The sequence below is a fragment of the Moschus berezovskii genome, chromosome 6 (genome assembly GCF_049115385.1).
Source record: "Moschus berezovskii isolate FMDL1 chromosome 6, NW_MosBer_1.0, whole genome shotgun sequence".
NCBI lineage: Eukaryota > Metazoa > Chordata > Mammalia > Artiodactyla > Moschidae > Moschus > Moschus berezovskii.
In genome coordinates, this window is record NC_142465.1 from 110,837,227 (window position 1) to 110,860,053 (window position 22,827).

A 22,827-nucleotide genomic window follows, 5' to 3' on the forward strand; every position below is an offset into this window, starting at 1 on the left:
ATCTTGAGATGTGAGGCGTTTTGTTAGCTTTTGTTTAGAAAATGCCTAGTTTCTTTGTCCCAGAAGGGCTTTCAGAAAGGCTGGCAGAGCCAGGATAATCTAGTGCAATTCGTCAGGCCCTCTGGGGGAACCTTGCCACCCAAGGAGTGCTCCAGCCTTCAAAACACTTCTGCCTGGGTCTCAGAAACTGCTGCTCTGGCCACAGCTCGGAGGGGAAAGTGGCCCTCCGTCCCTCCCTCCCCACCCTCTCCCCAAACCCCCCATCAGTACGCCTCAGGCTTCCCCTCATCCCTTTCTCTGCCTTTGTGCCAGGACCACGACCCAAGCCAATCTCTAGCGGACTAGATGAGCATGGGCCTGGTGCTCCCTCCCCTGAAGTCCTCCCGGCTCCCCTCACAGGGCTCTTTTATTAATTAATTAACTAATTTTTGGCTGCCCTGAGTCTTGGTTGCTTTGCGCGGGCTTTCTCTAGTTGCAGCAAGCGGGGGCTACTCTCGAGTTGTGGAGCTTGGGCTTCTCATTGTGGTGGCTTCTCTTGTGAGCACAGGCTCTAGGGCTCAAGGGCTTCAGTAGCTGTGATGTGTGGGCTTAGCTGCTCCAGGGCACGTGGGATCTTCCTGGACCAGGGATCAAACCCATGTCCCCTGCACTGGCATATGGATTCTTATCCACCACGCCACCAGGGAAGCCTTCACACAGCTCTTTGGCAGCTCCCGGGCCCTGAGCTCCTGGTGGCGGGCAGGGTCTGTCTGGGAGCCCAGGGGGAACACCACCGCCGGGACCAGCTCCTGGCAGGGGCTGCATGGCCGCCCTCTCTACCCCCTCATCCTTCTCAGGGGTGCATTTTCCCAGCACACCAACCTAGGAGGTCACCTCATCTTCATCACTCTCCTGGAAAGGAGATATTCACACCCCCATTTTGCAAATGAGAAAACCGAGGTGCAGAATAAATATATTTTGCTTGAAATCAGTGAGTCAGAGGAACAGGGGCTCCCTCCACTCAAGCCTTTTGACCCGTGAGTGAGGACCCATCAGTGGTGAAGAGTGGCTGGCGTCTGAAAGCCCAGTGGTGTGTGAACCCTGACATTTCCTTTCTGTATGACCAGAGCTGAGCTGCCTACAGCTCTTGGCGCCAGCTCTCAGTGCTGGCGCAGTCCTCAGCACATGGATGAAACCCATGACCATCCCCCCAGAATAGTGCTTTCAGCCCGATCCTCGGAGTCTGTAAAGCCTCTGAGTGTGGGGGTAGAACTCGGCACGTACGTTTTCTGGGAAGTGAGCCCAGAGTCTTTATCAAAGGTGTCTGGAGCCCAGAAAAGTTTTACAGGTCTGGGAGCAGGAAGACCAGGGTAATCGTGGCTGACAAGGAAACGGAAGGAAAAAGAGAAGCTGTGTGCCCATTGCTGGTTGGGTGCTCATCGCTCATTGGTGTCTCTGGGAAACAGACTCTGAGTCTTGTGTGCTGGATGTTGACTAGAGGATGCTTAGGGTCAACACGCCTAGGGGGAGGGCAGGAGCATAGCACGGGGCAGGGAGAGAAGTTAACCTGTGACAGACGTCCACTGGGAGCCGGGGCTAATCCCATAGTGAGCTCTGCAGGAAGAGCTAGATCCAGACTGGATCACATGGCTGAACCTGTATAACCACTGTCGGCCACTGGATGTAGGGGATGTCGGTCACTGGGGAAAACATGACTTTAGACCCAGGAGCTCACTGCAGCTCAGAAAGTCCCAGAAGGAGCTGGTGGAGCTGACAGCTGAGGCAAGCTTCAATAGCAGCCCCAGGGCTGGAGAGTCCTTGAAGAAGGGTCTGGGGCTGTATCACCAAGCTCACCACAGTATCTCTGCTCTTGGGCAAGGGTGAGAGATTAAATGCTATCCATCCACCCATCCACCCATCCACCCCTCCATCCCTCTACCCATTTAACATTTCCTAAACATGTCTTATAGGCCAGCCTAGCTGATAAGCACCTATGATAAAAAGCTGTACACGGCACTGTCTGGTGGACAAGAGAGACACATCAGTGAATAATTTAGGCACAAAGTGGTCAGTTATGAAATAGAGGCAAGTGCCAAGAACCATTGGAGCACATTGGAGGGCGGACTCTTCCTGGAACAGTGAGTGAGTTCTGAGAGAGTTGTCAAGGCAGAGAAAGGATAAGGCATTTTAGGCAGGAGCAAACGATGGTACAGGCATGGTGGTCTGAGGGGGTGCAGCAGATTTGAGGAAAGTTTCCAGGTGGCTCAGATGATAACAAATCTGCCTGCAATGCAGGAGACCTGGGTTTGATCCCTGGGTTGGAAAGATCCCCTGGAGAAGGGAATGGCTACCCACTCTAGTATTCTAGCCTGGAGAATCTCATGGACAGAGGAGCCTGGCAGGCTATAGTTCACAGGGTTGTAAAGAGTCAGACATGACTGAGCGGCTAACACTCAGCAGATAGATTGGCCAGGTCACTCCCGGGGATGAGTATGGACAAAGAGATTTGGGTGAAATCATGAATGCTCTTGAACTATATCTGGCAGTACCATAAAGTCACTGCTGGGTTTTGAGCATCTGTACTTTAGGAAGTCAACTCTGGTAGCTGAGATGATGGACAGCTGGGTGGTTGCTGGAACCTCGAGGAATTCTAGATATGCCAGGACCAAGCATGCGCAGTGGGCACTGAGAAGCCCTCTAATCACAAGCCAGTGCCCCATACGAGTGACCCTTCCCTGATGCGATGCAGAGCTTCTACACACAGGTCATTCTGGTCCTCTGGGCGCGGAGTGTTCCTCTGAGCAGGGCTTGATCCCGCAAGTTCTCAAAGACTTTCACATCCCATACTCAAATCTATGATCTCCTGTGTGGAAACACCTGCATGGTTGGCCTTGGCCCCTGGATGCGTATGAGCCTAATGTCATGCGTCTTGAAAGCCTGGAGTGAAGAAGCCTTGGGCATCACCACCAAGGACAGTCCAGAGGCCAGGGTGAGAGTGCATTCTGCCGCCTGGAGGCAGGTTGTGCTAGGGAGGAAAGTGACCCTGGGGCTTCCCTAGCAGCTCAGTTGGTACAGAATCCGCCTGCAATGCAGGAGACCCTGGTTTGATTCCTGGGTCAGGAAAGATCCCCTGGAGGAGGGCATGGTAACCCACTCCAGTATTCTTGCCTGGAGAATCTCATGGATGGAGGAGCCTGGCAGGCTACAGTCCTTGGGGTTGCAAAGAGTCTGACACGACTGAGCGATGAAGCACAGCACAGCACAGCACACATGACCATTCGGGAAGAACAGGTGTGTTCTATCTCAAGAAAAGTTGAAGTTAGACCTTACAAAGAACTTCCTGGTGATGGCAGTGAAAAAACCCAATACTTAGAATTCATCCAACTATACAGCTTGATTGGTGGCCACAGGGAAAAATGACGAAGCAAAGAATTATGCAGAGGCAAGGAGTCAGGTCCTGGTTGCTAGGGCGGCAAGTGAACTCTTCTTTATCTGTGTTTGAGGGCGGGGGTGGGGTGCAGGGGAGTGTTGGGAGGACTTGAATGAAGACGGACTCTTCACCCTTGGTTATTTTAGCACTGCTGCTGCTGCTAAGTCGCTTTAGTCATGTCCAACCCTGTGCGACCCCATAAATGGAAGCCCACCAGGCTCCTCTGTCCCTGGGATTCTCCAGGCAAGAACACTGGAGTGGGTTGCCATTTCCTGCTCCAATGTATGAAAGTGAAAAGTGAAAGTGAAGTCGCTCAGTTGTGTCCGACTCTTAGCGACCCCATGGACTGCAGCCTACCAGGCTTCTTAGCACTAGGAGGCTTCAAAGTTAGGTGGAAGCAAAAGGAAGCAGTCCCTCTGGCACGATTTGGGGCCTCTTACGTTGGAGAAGGAAATGGCAACCCACTCCACTATTCTTGCCTGGAGAATCCCATGGAGGGAGGAGCCTGATGGGCTACAGTCCATGGAGTTGCAAAGAGTCGGACACAACTGAGTGACTTCACTTCACTTTCACTTTCACGTGGGATAAAGCCTTGGAAGAAATAAATCCCAAGGTTGCCTGGCCCTCCAACCAGAGCCAGCCCACCTCCCTGGGCCCCCACTCCTCATCTGTGAAAAAGGCAGATGAGAAAGATGGGCTAGGTAACTTTAGAGTACCTGTCCACCGCAGAGGCTGTGTCAGGGGTCTTGGGTTCTCTTCAATTCATCCTTCAAGTTTTTGCGGCGCCCTCATTGTTTGCTCAGCCCCAATTGGGGAGAAGGGGATCAAACAGAATACAAACCTCAGGCTGGGAAATGGTGAGTGGGGCGGAGAGATGGGGAAAGAGAAGTGAACGTTTCTGGAGCACGCAGTCTGTGCCAGGTGCCACACGAACCCCTCAACGTGCTGACTGCTTTCCGCCTCCCAAGGACCCTGTAGGGCATGTACCAGCGCCTCCCATGTACTGATGGGGAAACCAGGGCTCACAGAAAAAGCAACTTGACTAAGGCCACAAGGGAGGGGGCTGCACTGGCGCCCTCACTGTGAGCCGAGATGCTCCGCTGTGATGCAGGCAGTGGCCCTCTGGGGTTCTCACCGGTGGAGCCTGGAAGTGGGAACCACCGGGAAGGCTTCGTGCTGGAGAGGGCTCAGCAAGGGGCCTGCGGAGGGGCAGAACGGAGGCTGGCCGGGGAGGGGAGCAGCCTGAGTGTTGTCTGTTGTGGGGGGGACGTGTGGGCAGCAGCTGTAGCTCCTGTCCGTGGTTCCACCAGAGAGAGAGCGGCTGGGGAGGGGCAGCGACTTCATCTAGAAGCATCACTTCTCCCCCAGCCTCATCTTGGCTGTCTAAAAGACGGAGCTGGTTCAGTGGGGGTCAGTTTCCTCTCAGCTACTTAAGCCACTGGCCAGGAAGTAGACCACTGATAACGATGGTAGTTAACACATACTGAGCAGGCAGCAGGAGTCAGGCCCTGCCTTAAGCACTCTCTAGCTTACTTAAGCCTTCCAACATCCCAGTGAGGTAGGTTCCATTATTATTCCCATTTTATACCTGATGTGGAGAGCAGACTCATTGGAAAAGATCTCGATGCTGGGAAATATGGAAGGCAAGAGAAGGGGATGACAGGGGATGAGATGGTTGGATGGCATCACTGCTCAATGGACTTGTGTTTGAGTAAGCTTCAGGAGATAGTGGAGGACAGGGAAGCCGGGTGGGCTGCAGTCCATGGGGTCGCAAAGAGTCAGACACGACTGAGTGACTGAACAACATTTTATACTTGCGGAAACAGAGGAAAAGTGAGGTTAAGTAACCTACTTAGCCGTTAAGCAACATCTAATAAGAGACGGGACCCAGATCAGAACCCGGGTAGTCTACCCTTAGAGCTTCTTTGGTGGCTCAGACAGGAAAGAATCTGCATGCAATGCTGGAGACCTGGGTTTGATCCCTGGGTTGGGAAGATCCCCTGGAGGAGGGCATGGCAACCCACTACAGTCTTCTTGCCTGGAGAATCGCCAATGACAGAGGAGCCTGGCGAGTACCGTCCGTGGGTCACAAAGAGATGGACATGACTGAGTGACTAAGCACAAAACAGCACACATATTACGTCTAAGCAAGTTCCTGAGCCCCTCTCTCTACCCCTGGGGGACCCTCCCTAAGCTCAGGCTCTCCTCCTGGCCTGGAGTTCTCGCACACCAAGATAGCCCCACCCTAATGAAGACAGCAGGAGGCCCCCACCAGCCCCTCCACAGGCCCATAGCTGCCCGAGGGCCCCAGCCCCCTCCCCGTACCCACACGCACCCCGCCCCCCCCAACCGAGCACCGTTGCCTTTCGTTCACAGTGACGGCGCCTGCGCCCAGGCCGGTGGGGGCACGGAGGACTCCGTGGCGGCGGCGGCGGTGGCCGGCAGACCCAGTGCCCATGCCCCGAAGGCTCAAGCCCAGCAGCTGCAGGAGGAGGAGGAGCGGCCGGGGGCGGGGGGCGCCTCCCCGCGGGCCGGCCCCCACCGCGCGGCCTCCCCTGGCCGGCAGCAGCCTGCCCTGGCGACGGCGCTCTGCTCCCGCGCCCCTGCCGCCTCCGATTACGAAATCTCCCTTGACCTAAAGAATAAACAGGTACCCAGGGCCTCCGAGGCGGGCGGGAAGGGTGGTGAAGGGCCCTGACTTGGGCGCTGTCCAGGGTCCCAGGGATGTCCCTGTCTGGGCCGCCTCTGCGGCAGGCCCGCCTCTTGGCCGCTAGTTCTCCCAGCTGAAAGGGGTAACTGCCCCTCCCTACAGCCAGTTCTTCCTGCAACCAGCCTTGCCAGCGGCAGGGGTCACCCGTGCAGTGCCAAGCCCACAGGCAGTGTGTCCAGGGTTCTGCCCCTCTTACCGCTGCAGGAAGCCCAGTGGCCCACATACTTCCAGGCAGGTGAAGCCCCCACCCCCAACCGTGCTCCGAAAAGATGCCCAGCCTACCTGCCCACTCAAGGGGCAAGTCCCCTGCTCAGGCACACACAGGCTCAAATGAGGTTTGAAGTGGTGTCCTCCAGGTACACTAAAGATTCCCGGGATTAGCCCAGATTGGGAGAGTCCAAGTGAAGGACCAGGGAAGCCTGGCGTGCTGCAGTTCGTGGGGTCGCAGAGTCGGACAGGACTTAGCGACTGAACAACGAAAGCCCTCCTTTTGGAGAACAAACTTCTTTGAGGGTTTCTGGGTTTCCATCTTCCATTCTGTGAAGCAGCAGGAAAAAAAGTCAGTCACGGGGTCCCTGTGGACACTCCCCAAATGACAATGGCACAGTTGTTTTGGTGGAAAATTAAGAGACCTGAAAGGAGATGTGTGTGTGTGTGTGTGTGAACACGCTTAGACACAGACTTTATGACAGCATTGTTGAGGAAGAGTGTTGAGCCTGGAGCCATGTGTGTGGGATTCAGTGTGTGTTCTTGCTCCAGTTCTTCTGTGACTTTGGGAAACACCAGTTAAGCATCCTGGGTGATGCTTCCCTCATCAGCAAAACTGGGAAATGTACCTTGAGTCATCACTGACGTCCCTTCTAGCTCTAAAATGTGTAGGTTCTAAAGAACCATTCCTTAACCCGATGGACTGTGAGTTTTGGGAGCGAAGCTAGTAGAGAAGTCACCAAGACTGGTTTGAGCCTAGTTGAGCGCAGCCAGACACATTCCTTTCTTTGAGCATGGATGCCAAGCTGTTACCCTGGGTCAGGGGCCAGCTGCCCACGATGCACCACAAGGCTTTCAGTAAGGTATTTGACAAAATCTCCTGTGATATCTATGTGGACGGGATAGGAAAAGGGTTAGTTGACAATATAGTCAGATGGGTTGTTCTCAAACAGAATTATAAAAAACACTGGGTTTTCTATCAGCTCCAATTCCAAGGTGATTGAGTAGGGACTGTCCTTGCTCCTGCCCTGTTCAACCATTCTGAAAAGGGACTGATGCAAAGTCGAAAGGGGACAGCTAATACCTTGATAACAGAATCCTAGATTTAAAAAAAAATCTAATTAGGACAGAAATGTGGTTAAATGGAAAATGTAAAGTGAAAGAGGGAAAAAATCTCAAGTTCTGTTCGTAGCTTTGAAAATCCCACAGCACTATTATAAAATGAGCAGGCTTGGTCCTGGGCGAGAGGCCTTAGGGCTTGAGTTGACTACAAGCTCAAGATAAATCAACAGCTAGTGAAGCCGCTGCCAGAGAAATGGGCCCAGAGGCCTTCACAGATGTGTAGATAAAACTCCTGGTGAGAAGAGCCTGGAATGCTGCAGTCTGTGCGGTCGCTAAGAGTCAGACACGACTGAGCAACCAAACAACAACAAGAAGAAGGAGGCAGCCGCCTGGAGCCCCACACTGGGTACTGGTCGGGCTGTCTGGTTCTAGGGGCTTCTTTTAAGAGGCAACAAAGAGAACCCCAAGGTTCTGAGGTTCTTCTAAAAAAGAAAACAAATTGGCTGGGGTCATATGATGGAAAAAGACATGGCAACTCACTCCAGTATTCCTGCCTGGAGAATCCAAAGGACAGAGGACCTGGGGGCTACAGTGCACGGGGCTACAGTCGCAAAGAGCTGGACACAACTGAAGTGACTTAGCACACACCCGTTCACAGGGTCATACGGGGAAATTGCAGACATGAAGACGAGTTTTAAACATGGAAGAGCTGAATGTGAATTGGCTGGATCAGATTATTTTCTGCCATTCCAGGTAAAAATAGTGGTACTTGTCTGGCAGTCCAGCCTTTAAGACCCCCTGCTTCCGATGCAGGGGGCATGGGTTTGGTCCCCTGGGAACTGTGATCCCACATGCCGGGACCAAAAAATAAAATAAAATTAGTGGTTCAGTTCAGTTCAGTCGCTCAGTCGTGTCCGACTCTCCGCGACCCCATGAATCACAGCACGCCAGGCCTCCCTGTCCATCACCAACTCCCGGAGTAGTGCATTAAAGTTATAGGAGAGGAAGGTTTTCTTTTTTATTGCCTTTTTTTTTTTTTTTTACCTTAACTAACAATAGGAGCTGCTAAAAATGTAGCAGGTCCTGCTTCCGGGGTAGGGAATCCCCAAGCAGGGGCCGGGAGGCAGCCTGTCTGGAGTGGCACGGTGTGATGGGGTGGTCAGCTGGCCAGATGAGAGCGTCCTCTCAGTTCCCTGAGGACACCTCCTGTTCATCTGTGCACCCATCACCCACATCCAGCAGAGGGTCTTGGACAGAGTAAGAGTTCATCGAGCGAATGCTTTTTAAATAACTCGGATGAGCAAAGCAACGAGGAAGTGGGATACCCAAAAGAGAAAAACATGGTCCCTCCCTGCTCCCCGAAGAGATTACCGCTCAGGTGAAGGAGTGGCCTGTTAGTAACACCAAAAGAAACTCGTGCCTTGGCCTGGGCAGGAAATCGTTTAATTCTCACTGACTAGGGGCTATGGAGAGTCGTGCGGGGTTCTAACAGGCACCGTGGACTTTTTCGCGTGGGTGTAGTTCTAGTCGATGGGCTTGCGTGTCAGGAGGGCGGAAGTGGGGCAGGAAAGATGAGGGCTGGCAGGGGTGCCGCCGGGCCCTCCTGTGCTGGGGATGGCCCCCTCCTCTGGGCCAGGGAACCCTCCAGGCCAAGCACAGGCTAGGGGTGGGAGTGTTAGTCGCTCAGTTGTGTCTGGCTCTTTGCAACCCCATGGACTGTAGCCCACCAGGCTCCTCTGTCCATGGGATTCTCCAGGCAAGAATACTGGCAAAAAGCGATTGAGGAGTTGGGGCAGAGTGACTGAAAACATGGCATATGCTTACAGAAGATGGAACTCCACAGTTCTGTCTTCTGCAGATGAACTGTGTGACCTTAGACAAGTTCCTCCCCTTCTCTGGGCCTTGCTTGCCGCCTATAGCCCTTTGCCTCAATTGCAAGCATTCCTATGCCCTGCCCCCCACTCCTGCACTGGTCCACACTCACTCCTTCTCTTGCTTCAGGACCGACTTCCCTGTGCCTTTCTCCTCCATCGCAGCTCTCCCAAGGCGATGGTGGAGTCCCCTTCCAGTGGTCCCACAGCTCCCAGCTGCTCCCTGACATTGCCCTCCAGCCCTGGATCACCACCCCTGTTTACCTGACTTCTCCCTGAAGGCAGGGCCAAGATGTCCATCATTATATCCCTGGTGCCCGACACAGCCCCTGGCTTGAGAAGGTGCTCAAAAGATGGAGAGGGGGAGGTAATGGCTCAGTGACCTGAAAGGATGGAGCGCGGCATGAAGCCTGGGTCAGGGCCTGGCTCCATCTCAGGTTTTTTTGAGATCTGAGATTGAGATTTAGTATTTTATTTAGATTTAGATTTTTTTTTTTTTTTGAGATTTAGTATTCTGCTCCTGTGGTCCTCACGAGTCACTCACATCCTGTAGTTTTGGGGCTGGAGGGGATCCTGGACAACCTTATTCTCCCAGTTCACCAACCTGCCTGGCCTGCTCCATCAGCCAGTCCAAAATCCCAGGTGAGAGGGCCTGGCTGGGGCGATGCTGCTGACGAGGGACACTGTAGTGTCCCCCAGGCCTGTGGGTATGGGGAAGGGGAACACACATGGGGTGGGGGCTGGAGTGGTGTAGCCTTTGGCTCCAAGTCCAGATCTGGAAGACAGCTTGGACTGCATTTCCCTGGGGCATAGGAGAGGGTTGAGTTTAGTTCAGGGTGCAAACATTGATGAAGCCCCAATCACAGGTCAGGATGGCGGTGGGCACAGAAAATGATGTCCTGCCTATGGGGGCGGGGGGCCAGGGGCGTGTAGCAGGCATGAGGCTGGGATGAGAGGAAGCCAGCTATATGGTATGATGGGAACAAAAGGTGATGATCCCACGACTGAATTCAGAGGCCATCACGAGCAGTGGCTCCGGGCCAGGCTCTGGGCTGAAGCCACCAGTGGAGGAGACAATGAGGACACATCGGGGCCTCCAGCAGTTTCTGCTCTAGAAGGGGACTGGGGGAGGGAGGAATGGGGGAGAGCCTGAGTTGGATGAGCACCACCAAGATTAGCAGGGAAACTGAGTATCAGGGGAGCAGGAGGCAACCTTCTCCAGGGGCTCAGGGCAGGGAGACCCGTTCTGGTTGGGGAACAGGGAGGCTTCCTGGGGGAGGCACACTGAAAGAAAGGGGAAACGTTTTTGCCTGGAGAAGAGGGCGAGGGTGGGAGCTGAGGGTGGAGAGGGGGTGACGGTGTGGGGAGGGGTGTGGGGGGTTGGGGGTTTAGGGGGATGTGGAGGTGGGGAAGCTGAGCAAGTGCTGGGGCAGGAAAGCCCAGTATGTGGGGGTGCGGGCAGGGGCAGGAGGTGGGGCTGGCATGTGAGCAGTGGACCTCCTGTAGTAGGAGGGGCCGGGGTGGGCGGGGCCAGGCTGCTGAGCCCTGGACCCACTAGGACAGGGTGTTTATATTTATTTAGGGTAAGGGTCTCCAGCGACTGGAAGGCCTGTGTTTATCCTGCTCTCTGAGCACGCTGCTCAGGGGAATGTAGAGCAAGGTGGATGGTGCTGGAGGAGGAAGCAGGGAAGAACCAGGCGCTGCCAGTGTCCGAGTGGGGAGTCCGGGGTGCCCCACGTGGTGACAGTCTGGTGGAAAGTTCGGAGTGATGGCAGAAAGTATGGAGGGGCGGCGCTATAGGACTTTGCGCTTGACAGATGCACAGGATAAGGCAAAGGAGGACCCAGGGACAAATGCCAGGTCCCCAGACTGGACAGCCTTGGAGCTGGGGTGCTGTGACGTGACTCAGGATATCACTGAGAGCTGGTTCCTTTTGGGGAAAGGGAGCAATGGACTGTTGGAAATGTAGGTCTTGAGTTGAATCTAGGCATGGAGATTTGAAAGTCATGGAATCAACACTTCACCATCAGATTGCTACCACTTACTGAGCTTTGACCTACTGTGTGACCTACCATGTGAAATAAGGATTCTCACCACAGAATGAAATCACAGAGTCAGCAGGATTATCTTCATTTAACAGACAAGAAAACAGATTCAGAGATGTTAAGAAACGTGTCCAAGGTCAGCCAGCAGGGAAGAGGTGGATCTAGGCTGGGTGTTTCCCCATGGGCTTGCTCGTTCACCTGTCACAGTGCAGTGAAGTTATGATGGAAGAAGACTAGGTTCTCAGACAAGAGGTGAGAGGATATTAGCCCCAGAGACATCTATACAGAGTTGCCATGAAGGCTCTGCCCAAGACAGTTCCCTCTTCATTAGCTGTTAATTATCAGCTACCAGGGCTGCTCTAAAGACTTCCCACGTGGAAGTCAGGAAGATGTCCAGCACAGGAAAATCATGAAGATGTGCCTGGAGAATGAAAGAGGGCATGCATATGACTCGTCGCCAGCATGGTTAGGGGCCCTGTGGTCAGAATACAGGATCCGGGAGCGTAGGGAGACAGGAAAACCAAGATAGACTGGGTCATGAAGGCTGAGGACAGAGTTTCAAGGGATAAAGTATCAAAGTTGCAGAAAAATTGGGGAGTGGGGGAGTTGAGGATGGGATTTCGTGATTGAAGTTCACTTTGAGGTGATCCTTTGGAGAGTCAGAAGTCTGGTGGGAGCAAGCGGCAGTTGCAAGGAGTTGGGGCACATGGGGCTCCCCAGTGGTTCGACATTCGCTCGCAGACGAGGCACAGGAGGTAGAGGAGTCCGCCTGTAGGTTTAGTAGAAAATAGAGAATAGGCTAGTGCCCCAGAACGGGGGAGTCAAGCAGGGTCGTGATCCAGTCTGGGAGACTTAGGAGGGTCTGTAGGCTGGTGGAAAGGGCCCAATGTTGGGCTGGAGGCTGGAAATGCAAGTAGAAGGGACTAGGGGATGAAGAAAGCTTACAAAGAAGGCAAGAGATGGTGAGATCCCTAGCCTGAGAGGAATGTTATGGTGAGGTTAGGAAGCAGGTCGAAGGGTTCCGTGTACTGGGGGATGGAATTTGGCCTTTCTGTCCATACCCCACCTCTCTGTGATCCTGGGGGAGGTTGGAGGGCTAATGGTCTTGCCTTGAGCCATCTATCTCAGCCACCAGTCTCGATTCTTAGCTCAGGAATGTCACTCTGTACGGCACGTGACTAGCAACAGGACCCAGTTTCAGAGCCCAGGAATACTTTCTCATTTCCTAACTCTCCTAAGGACTGACGGATCCCACCACAGTGCTACCATTTTGCCCATCCCCTTCATCCGGTCTTTGTTGTTTAAATGCAAAAAAAAAAAAATGTCCAGGAAGAACCACTGCTAACCCCTCTTGGTCATTCACACCTCAGAGAGAATGTTTTTCTAGTCCTTTCCCGGGAGAGATTTTTGATAAGGAAGAAAAAGTGAGTGCTTAGCCACCCAAGAGAGAAAAGATCACAGAGAGGGGAGAAAGCTGAGGGGAGAGAGGGAAGGACAGACTGGCCAGTGCCTGAAGTTTTCCTGGGTTCAGATCCACCCAAATGAAGCAGCAGCCCCACCCCACCTCCCCATCAGCCCCACCAAGCCCTGCCCCGATCGGAACAGCTCCCATTGTTAGGAACAGAGGTGAGTTGAACTGAAGAACATGGTAGCTGGAGGATCTCCCACTACTGAAATATCCATCCATCACCCATCTGTCTTTTTACTAAATTCACATTTACTGAGCTCTATCATGTGCCAGCCCTTGGGCTCGGTACTGGCAACACAGAGATGATCAAACCCCAATCCCAACTCATATGCGGCTCCCAGAGACAGGAAACAACCCCAATTCATGACATGAATACTGAGAAAGAAAGCAGGTGAACAGCAGTAGCAGCAATGTTTTTTAACCTTTCTATTTAAATCTTCAATTTTCTATTATTTAAAATATACACAAAAGTAGAAAGAATAGTATACTATACTCCCATTTAACCATCACCCAGTTCCAATTAGTATTGTTTCATCTAACCCTTTTACTTTTTTGATGAAATATTTTAATACAAATTCAAGATACCACGCATTTTAGAAATAAATACTTCCATATGTGAATATATGGAATTAATCACCTACTACCATTGGCAACTGCCCCACCCTTGCCGTGGGTATCCCCAACCCCAGAATCCAATCCTACACCCCACACCTTTAGGAGTCTTGGCAGCAACCTGGCATTTGAGGCCGTCACAGTTTTCAGACTTTGGCTCCTCAGTGCCAGCCTAGTTGTGTCTTCCCAGGCCCCCGCCAAGGGTCAGCCAGGTCACCCCCGGCCCTGGTCTCCGAAAGCGTTGTCACATCCCTCCCCTAACCGCGCTCCCACGCCTCTCTGTCCTCACTGCAGATTGAAATGCTAGAACACAAGTACGGGGGCCACCTGGTGTCCCGGCGTGCCGCTTGCACCATCCAAACCGCCTTCCGCCAATACCAGCTCAGCAAGAACTTCGAGAAGATCCGCAACTCGCTCCTGGAGAGCCGCCTGCCGCGGCGCATCTCCCTGCGCAAGGCGCGCGCGCCCACGGCGGAGAGCCTGGCGGCCGAGAGGGCGCTCCTGGAGGGCTGCGGCCTCGCGGGGCTGCCGCTGGTGCGCTCGCCCTCCCTGCCGCCCGCCTTTGCGGGCACGCTTACCGAGCTGGAGGACTCCTTCACCGAGCAGGTGCAGTCCCTGGCCAAGTCCATCGACGACGCCCTAAGCACCTGGAGCCTCAAGACCATGTGCTCTCTGCAGGAGAGCGGCGCTTACCAGATCCACCGGGCCCTGCGAGCGGGCGCGGGACCGTCGGGCCTGGAGGGCGTGGTGCGGGAGCCCGAGGGCGCCTCCAAGGGGCCTGGAGCCGAGCCCCCTGAGCCCCCCAGTCCGCCCCAGGGCCACGGCAGCACCCTCATGATGGCCTTCCGGGATGTCACAGTGCAGATCGCCAGCCAGAACATCTCTGTCTCCTCCTCCACGGCCCTGTCGGTGGCCAACTGCCTGGGCGCGCAGACAGCCCCAGCCCCCACAGACTCCGCGGTGGTTAAGGCTGAGGAGGGCGAGGCCAGAGCACAGGAGGACCCGGAGGGCCCCGAGGCCCCCAGTGCCGGCCAGGGGGCTGCGCCCACTGAGGACCTGAGCGCGGAGTTAGAGGCTGTCGGGGCCCTGCGCGCCAGCTCTCCGGTGGCTGCGGGGCCAGCCGTGGAGGAGGAAGAAGAGGAGACCGAGGAGGCGGCAAAAGGGACCGAGGCCGAACTCGAGACCGGGGACAACTCGGAGCAGCTGAGCAGCAGCAGCACGTCCACCAAATCAGCCAAGTCGGGCTCCGAAGCGTCGGCCTCGGCCTCCAAGGAGGCCCTGCAGGCCATGATCCTGAGCTTGCCACGCTACCACTGCGAGAACCCGGCGAGCTGCAAGTCACCCACGCTGTCCACGGACACCCTGCGCAAGCGCCTGTACCGCATCGGCCTCAACCTCTTCAACATGTAAGTCGGGGTGGGGGAGGGGGGGAAGGGGGGGCACCTGCACTTACCGATGAGCGAGGTTCCTGGGAATGGACCCCACGGACCCAGGGGCTTCCCCTGGGGGCCTTGGGGACCACACCTGCTCCTTGAGATACGGTGTGGGGACACACATTTTGTTTTTAATTGGTATGAATTTACTTTAAGGACTAGGGCTAAAACACCTCAAACCTATGATTTAACCACTAGTACTGCTGGAAGAAGTAAGGCTTTGAAAAGTGAGATATTTACAAAAAAATGCAGTATTAGGTAAATAATGTAAGGATGGAGCAGGAATCACTCAGGGAGGACATGAAGTTGGGGAAAGGGGGAACATCAGCTCCATGGGGTTGATGATGGGAGAAGAGAGACAGTGATGAAAAGGGGAAGGGTCAGGGGAGCAGAGACCTATGCAAGGTACAGGAGAGCGGTGGTGGGGGGACAGGCGGGGAGTATGATGCAAGCGGAAGTGGAGCAGAAGAGAGCAGGGGTGTGCACACAGAGGTTTGAGTGACAGCTGTAGCTCAGAGCCTCCAGCCAGACTTGCCTCGCTCCCAAGAGGTACACAGCTGGTGGCAAGCAGAGGAAACACACACCCGTCCTAGGGAGATTTCAAGTACACCTACTCATCTCCACTCACCGCTTCCTTCATAAACCTGAACCGGAAAACACAGCATCTCTCCCACTTCTCAGTGAGGACTAAGCAGAAACCATTCACCTGTGTGTTCGTTTACTCATTCCGCAATGATTTTTGGAGTGCTCAGTCCAGAAACCACATAGATGAGCGACACACATCCTCTGGCCTCAAGCTTATATTCAGTAGCTTGCCTGAGATAAAATGTTTGCAAACTTCAAATGTTTAGAGGGAGCGTTATTATGCCATTTTATAGAACAGGAATCGGCTCACACAGTGAGGTGAGGTGAGCGCTGTGAAGCAGCTAGTAAGCGGCATAGCTGGGTGAAGTCATATCTGCCTGACTCCCAGCCCAGTGCTCCATCTTCTATATCAGGCAGCCACCGGGATGAGTGTAGTCTCAGCCCTGCCTCCCCAGGCCCACACAGATGCCTGGACCCCGCAAGGCAGTGCTTCTCAAATGATGTGTACTGAAGGATCCGCTTGGGTTTTTACTCAGTATGTCGTGGGCTGATACTTTTGTAAAATTCAATAAACGTGAGTTGCTAGAAAAACAGTCACATGCTTGGTTGCCCTGAAAATGTCAGCCTGCTATAAACGGGGCTAAAGGCTTACCCTCTATTTCTGTCCTTATCTTCTCCTGGACCAGTAAGACCCAGGGAACAGCAGGGATTTGCAGACCAGGCTGGGAGCACATTTACCTTAAATCCAGCACCCACACCCATGCACAGAGACTCCAGCCTGGGAAAGTAATCCCTGGGGAGCAGGGTCTTTCTTGTGTCTACAGTGCACAGGGAAGAGGGATGTGGTAGGAGATCCCACCTCCGTGTCCCAATCCACCCTCCTCCCGGTTTCAGCGTGGATCCTGAGTAGAGAGAGCAGGATACGGGTGGGAGGAGGGCTTGGGGGCCTGAAGATCAGATCCAATGGGACTGAGGCTTGAAGACAGACAGGATGCCCCTCCACCTGCTCTGGAGCCCACTTTGACCAGCCCTCCCCAGCCCCGTACCACCCTCTGTCCTGGGTGGGGAAGTTCAGAAGTGTGTGCGGAGAGAGCCTTCAGAAAGGGAGGCCCTCTGCAGCGGAAGGAATAGTGGCATTTCCTGGGAATTCCACCTGGGGACCTCCGGGCACTTCTGTGGGTTCCCTGGGGTGGAAGAAAGGGAGGAAAGGAGTCACGGATTGTCTTGCCTCACTCTCTACTTCTTTTTCCCACCCCACCCCAGAAACCCAGATAAGGGCATCCAGTTCTTGATCTCTCGAGGCTTCATCCCTGACACCCCCATTGGAGTGGCCCATTTCCTGCTCCAGCGTAAGGGCCTGAGCCGCCAGATGATCGGCGAGTTCCTGGGCAACAGCAAGAAGCAGTTCAACCGTGATGTGCTCGAGTGAGTGCCTGCCTCTGGGCTTGCCCCACCCTCCTAGCTCACCCTACACTCCAGGATCTCCTGGGTGGCTTAGGACCTCAGCTAGGGAAGGACACTGGGCAAGACAGGACCTCTGAAGTCTGGGTGGATTCCCAGAAGTCCTGGCTCCAGTCCTAGGGGCTTCCTGATTGGTCAAAGGAGCCAGCATCCCCATGATCCTTAGCCAATCACCCGCTTCCTCTCCAGTTATCCTGCAGCTTATTGAGCTCCCACAGGCACTGGGGATGAGGATGAGGCTGGGGGTGGGGCTAGCACAGAAATGGTCCAGGGAGACCAAAAGGCAAGAGAGTGAAACTGGAAGATGGCTGTGTCAGTGCTGGGGCCATCACCACCTGGGGGACTGACCCGTCAGTATCACCTGCTGCCTGTCCAGTCCCTCAGCCCCTGAGCCTCCGCTTCATATCGTGGAGGAACCATAATGCAGGAAAGGAAGGGGTTAGGGGTTTTAGAGCCAGAAAGTACATTTGTTGTTGTGTAGTCGCTAAGTCATGTCAAACTCTTTTGAGATCCCATGGACTGTATAGCCTGCTAGCTTCCTCTGTCCATGAGATTTTCCAGGCAAGAAAACTGGAGTGGGTTGCCATTCTCTTCTCCAGGGGATCTTCCCAACCCAGGGATCGAACCCACATCTTCTGCTTGGCGGCAGATTCTTTACCACTGAGCCACCAGAAACTATGATTGCATAAAGATAGACTAACCACCAAGATCACACAATCAAAAAATTGTTTTAAAGTCCAATAGATAAGGTATTTGGCGGGGGGAGGGAGGGGGCTGCCTTGGTTCGAGCTCAACTTCATGGGTGTGATGCTGTGGGTAGGTAGGTGAGCCTCACGGCAGGGGCAGATTCCCCGGGGCTTAGGAGCAGGACCTTGGAGCCACCTCGCCTCTCCAAAGAGGGGGTGAGGCCCTGTGAAGTCTGCCGCAGACCCCTACCTCCTCTCCTGACTCTCTCTACACTCCTCCTCTCTTCCGCTGGCTCCCTGAGCTCACTTTCTCTCCAAAGTCACCCCTCTGTAGGGAGGCCTCCCCACTTCTCTCCCACCCCTTGTCCTTGGGCACACTCAGCGGAAGAGTTTCCTCAGGGGTCCTGGGAAAGCCCCCACCTCCTGTACTTGCTCTTGGAGCAGCAAAGGCCCACCACAGAGGGCCAGGGCTCCTGCTCCCGGTTTAGAAGCAAGAGGGTCACTGTCAGGATCCCTGGGGTGGGAGCTAGAGACCTGGCTTCTTTTTTATTTTTTTAAAGAAACGTTTACATAGTTAGCTGTGCTGGATCTTAGTCATGGCATGCAAGCTCTTTAGTTTTGGCTTGCGAACTCTTGGGCTTCCCTGGTGACTCAGCTGGTAAAGAATCTGCCTGCAATGAAGTAGACCTGGGTTCGATCCCTGGCTTGGAAAGATCCCCTGGAGAAGGGAAAGGCTACCCACTCCAGTATTCTGGCCTGGAGAATTCCACGGACTGTATGTATAGGCCATGGGGTTGCAAAGAGTCGGACGCGACTGAGCAACTTTCACTTCACTTCATTAGTTGCAGCATATGGAATCTAGTTCCCTGACTAGGGATCGAACCCTGGCTCTCTGCACTGGGGGCTCTGAGTCTTAGCCACTGGACCCCCAGGGAAGTCCCAACTTGGCTTTTGTTTATGGAGCAGCCTTGGTGCTGTGTCTTGGGACAGCCCCTGCCCTCCGGCCATGGCCTGTGCTTCCATACCCAGAGGGTGGAGGGGTTGGGCTACGAGGGGAGATCAGCTGTCCTTAGGAATCCCTTTCACCTTCCTAAATCCACGGTGGGGTAGTTGTTGCCTGAGTGCAGTCAGAAGAGAGAGAGGTGGGACCCATACTATGGACCTTGAGATTGCTAATGGCCCTCTCCTGCCGCTGACTCGGTGGCTTTGGACAGTTGGCTGTCCCTCCTGGTGCCCAAACCCACAAATGCATGTGCTTCCCTTCCCCCTCAGGGGACGCTTTGAGGAACTGCGCAAGAGGAGAAAGAGCGTTTCCTGTCTCTTTCCTCTCCTATTTTTCTTCTGGTTCATCTCTCCGGCCTTTCATTTGCCTTTGTCCCCTTCCCACCAATGAGCAAGTGGAGCTGCTACATCCGATGGCTTCATTCTTTCCGGCTGCCCCACAGCCCGGGGGCGACCCAGCTTTGTTCCTCTACTCTGGGGCAGCGGTGGCAGCTTCACTTCCAGGCCCCGATTGCCTCGTCTGTTCTCTTCCACCTTTCCAGTTCTCATGTGGCCTGGCCCCAGAGTTCTAACCTGCTTCCCATCCCCCCACCCCCCTCGCAGCTCCCCCCCACCCCCGGCCTGCACTTCAGGGAACACATGGTTTTTCTCCAGCCCAGGTCGTGCTGAGCAGCACATGGAAAACTTAATGGCCCTTCCTCCCCGGGAGACTGTGTGGGCTGGAGACTCAGACCAGCTGCTGTGCGGGAGGGGCACAGGGCTGGGGACTGGGCTGGCGGCTGGATGGGCTCAGGCTTAGATGAGAGGGCAGTAGGGAGAGAGGAGAAGTGGCTGGACCTGAGAGGCCAGCTCTGGCTCCTGCTCTGCTTCTAACAGGCTGTAGAGCTTTTGCACGTCACTTCTGCGCCAGGCCTCAGCTTCCTCACCTGCAGAGAGTGGGCTGGGCTGTGTGAGCTCGGGTCCCTCCAAGCACCGCCCGTGAATCTATCATTTTCCCCAATCCTTAGTGCGCTTGTAACACCCTGGCATCGTGCAAAATCTTCTTCCCTAAAGTGTGCTTTGTCACCATGCCAGAGCCACCCAGAGCGGCACTGAGGAGAACAGGATGGCCATTCACCACTCATTCACCAAATATTGAGTGCCTACTGTATGTAGGGAGCCAGGGCCGAGCTGGGTATCCCGTGTGTGCATGTGTGTGTGTGTGTATAGAAAGGGGAAGGAACAGGATGGCTTCAGGGAAGATACAGACACAGGTGTCAACAGGGAGAGGGAGGAGGAATATGGTCAGAGAGACAGGGGCCCCGGAGCCTCCAGTGGGCACTGTGGGCTTGGGGAGCGTGGAGAGCAGAGCCGAGCCCGGATTCTGCCCCAGCGGATGCCCCCCAACCCACGTGCTTTGCTCCACAGCCATGCAGGCCCTGGGCTCCGAGGCCCTGGTACACTCAGCCTGTACGTGGCAGCTCCTCCCCCAAGTCTGCATCACCCGGATGCCTGGTTTGTCCCCTGCGAGGTGCCCAGAGAGGACAGAGAGCAGGAAGAAGCAGGCACTGGCAGGGCAGCCAGGCACACAGGGAGTTCTGGCATCTCCCTGCCGCTCAAGCCAGCATCCCCTGCCCCTTCCTTCCCCCCACCAGAGGAAACACACAAGCCACAGTCACCCAGTGCCGTTTTGGTTTTGTCCTGGCCGGGAAGGCTTCATTGGGATTCCACACTGCTCCCCGCCCCCACCCGTGACATTCAGCCCATCGCATCCATTCCGTACAAAGCTGTTTGCTGAATAAAAGACATAAATCACCCCTCCTCGTGGAGACTGAGACAGCCCAAGCCACCGCACTCTCCAAGATACAGCCAGGCAGGAAGGGGAGAGGCGGAGAGAGGTCTCTCAGAGGGAGAGGGCCTGGGACGAGGGCGACAGGGTGAGAGCAGGGACCCGCACCAGATAGACTCTGCCCCTGACGCTGATCTGCATTTGAGCATCACGGAGGTGGTGATATTTACCTCCAGAATCAGGCCCTCGGTGCTCTTAAAAGCTGACCTCTCTTTCCATCCTTTCTGTGCTAGTCCATGGAAGCCCCATTCCAAGAAGGAATGTGTCCAACCAGGCTTTACTGAATAATAATAGAAGGCATTCTGAGCTCAAAGGGCCATGTCCCGTGTTTACCTGGGAAGGTTTTGGGTTTTGGCTTTCTCTTTTTTTTTTTTTAGGAGAAACCAGCCTCAAGTTTGTCATTTGTCAAATGGGGATAATAGAACCAGTCATATGAATTAAATTTTAAAATGGATATGAAGTGCTTAACTCGGTGCCTGATGCTTAGTAAATTCTTTTAAAATGTCAGCTATTTCTGTTACTGTATTTTCTATTTAAAACCACAGGGCGTAAAAAGAAGCCCAGGGCATTAGACCTCCTCGCCCCCCGACTCCCCCACGGCCCCTCCCCTAACACAGGGAAACCTCAGACTCCTCAGGGCAGGTCTCAGTCCACTGCTGGGGAAGGGAGGGGCCACCCCGAGCCTGGAGGAAGCCCCCCTCTGGTGTTGAGAAGGAAGGGCAGTGGGAGCTGGAGGGCAGTGGGGATCGGAATTCTTGGGGGCTGAAAGTGCTTCCCTCTCCGTTTTCACATGGCTGGGAGATTTGGCTCTGCTCTATTTCCTTCCTGAAGCATTCGCTTGAGCAGGTTTGAAGGCCAGCGGGTGGGGGGCTGTTGCATGCGGGTTCTCAGTGGCCTCCCTCCTGGCCCGTGTGATCGCCGCGCACGTGGACGGCCTCTGTCCTTCCCACGGAGATGCAGGGAGGGTGGTTTGGGGGTTGAGAGTCCCGGGGGGCAGGGTGGGAGAGAAAGTTTCCCCGAAGGATTCCTTCTTGCACTGCGTCTGCTCCATTCTGTCTTAGATACTGGAGTAGGACGTTTCAGTCAGATTTCATTATTTTATTTCCGTGGAAATGTGTCGGCCAGCGTGTAACAGATTTGTTCTTCGGGGACACTCAGAAATGAAGACAGATTGTCTGTCAAACTCAACAGGCTGGAAGGCGCTGGCCTCTCTTCTCTGGGAAGGGCTGACTCCAGAAGGTCCTGGGCGTTGTCTGCGTGTGGCTTCTGATGGGTTGTCTTGCTCCCGAGGAGATCCACGTGCGAGGGGAGAGCAGGCCGGCACCCAGGCCCACCCTGGTGGGTCTGGAGAGGGATGGAGAGAGGCCAGGGGCAGACACGAATAGAAGGCTTTGCGTGACTCTGAAAACTTGATGCTGCCCTGACTCAGAGGGGTGGAAGGAGAAGGTCTCTTCTAACAGGGGTGTCTTGGGGTTTTATGACCTTGAGCCCTCACCTCTCCAGTGCCCTTTCCTCCACCCTTGCCTACACACACACACACACACACACACGGATGATTCTCCTTAACAATTAACAGTCACTGGCATTTCAGAATCACTCACTCCTGTACATGGAGACCCTGGAACTCCAAGTTCAAGAGTGGGGTGAACTCCAAGTCCAGAGTTGAGACTCCCTTTGGCTTGGTCATGGGTACATGGAGATTGCGCTTTTAAACAAAAATGAATAAACCCAGCGCCCACTCCTTTCCTGAGCCCTCCGGTCCTAGAGAGGGGTCTCTCTCAATCCTGTGTGATAACGCAGGGGTGGCTGACACTGGCCACTCAGTGCAAGGGGACTTCCTGGAGGGGCATCCTGGGGGTCACACCCACCCTGGGGTTTCTCAGGAGGGCCATCTGTGAATGAGTGGGCAGCTCACGTGTGTCAAGTGTATATATCGTGTGCCAGCAGGCATGGTTCCAAGAGCCTTACATGCAGAGCCACATTTTTTCTTCCCAGCAGCGCTGTGAGGCAAATGCTGGAGTCTGCACCCAGTGAAGGAACTCAGTACCAGAGAAGGTGTGTTGCTTGCCCACAGAGCTGAGCAGTCGCTGAGATCTGAAGCCGGGCAGAATGGTCCACAGCCTGAGCTCTTAGCTCTGCACCTTCCTGGCTTCTGCTTCATCCCAACAGGCGTCTGGTCCAGATGTCTTTACCATGAATGTCAGACCCCAGCTGTGAACTGTGGTGCTGAGAAACGCCTTGGGCGGTTAGTTAGTCCAGCCCCTCACTTTCCCCGGGCAGGGACTGAGGCCTGAGAGGAGCGGCTAGTGCCCTGGCCACGGTCAGGCGCTCTCCCTGTGTCTGCATAAGTCGCTCAGTCTGCCCCACTCGGCGCGACCCCATGGACTGTAGCCTGCCGGACCCTCTGTCCACGGTGTTCTCCAGGCAAGAACACTGGAGTGGGTTGCC

General features: G+C 54.6%; 1 protein-coding gene across 3 annotated transcripts in view; it reads left to right on the forward strand.

The window, feature by feature from the left end:
- The window catches only part of IQSEC3 (IQ motif and Sec7 domain ArfGEF 3), an 86,154-nt gene that overhangs the window by 41,127 nt on the left and 22,200 nt on the right, over positions 1-22,827 (forward strand). For 2 of the 3 annotated variants that reach the window (XM_055395438.2, XM_088836760.1), the window contains exons 3-5: positions 5,786-6,059; positions 13,679-14,790; positions 16,666-16,827. In XM_055395438.2, coding sequence (XP_055251413.2) covers positions 5,786-6,059; positions 13,679-14,790; positions 16,666-16,827 — 1,548 coding nt within the window. Of the gene's footprint in view, positions 1-5,785; positions 6,060-13,678; positions 14,791-16,665; positions 16,828-22,827 lie in introns of those variants that run through there. The other variant, XM_088836761.1, reaches the window with a different exon arrangement.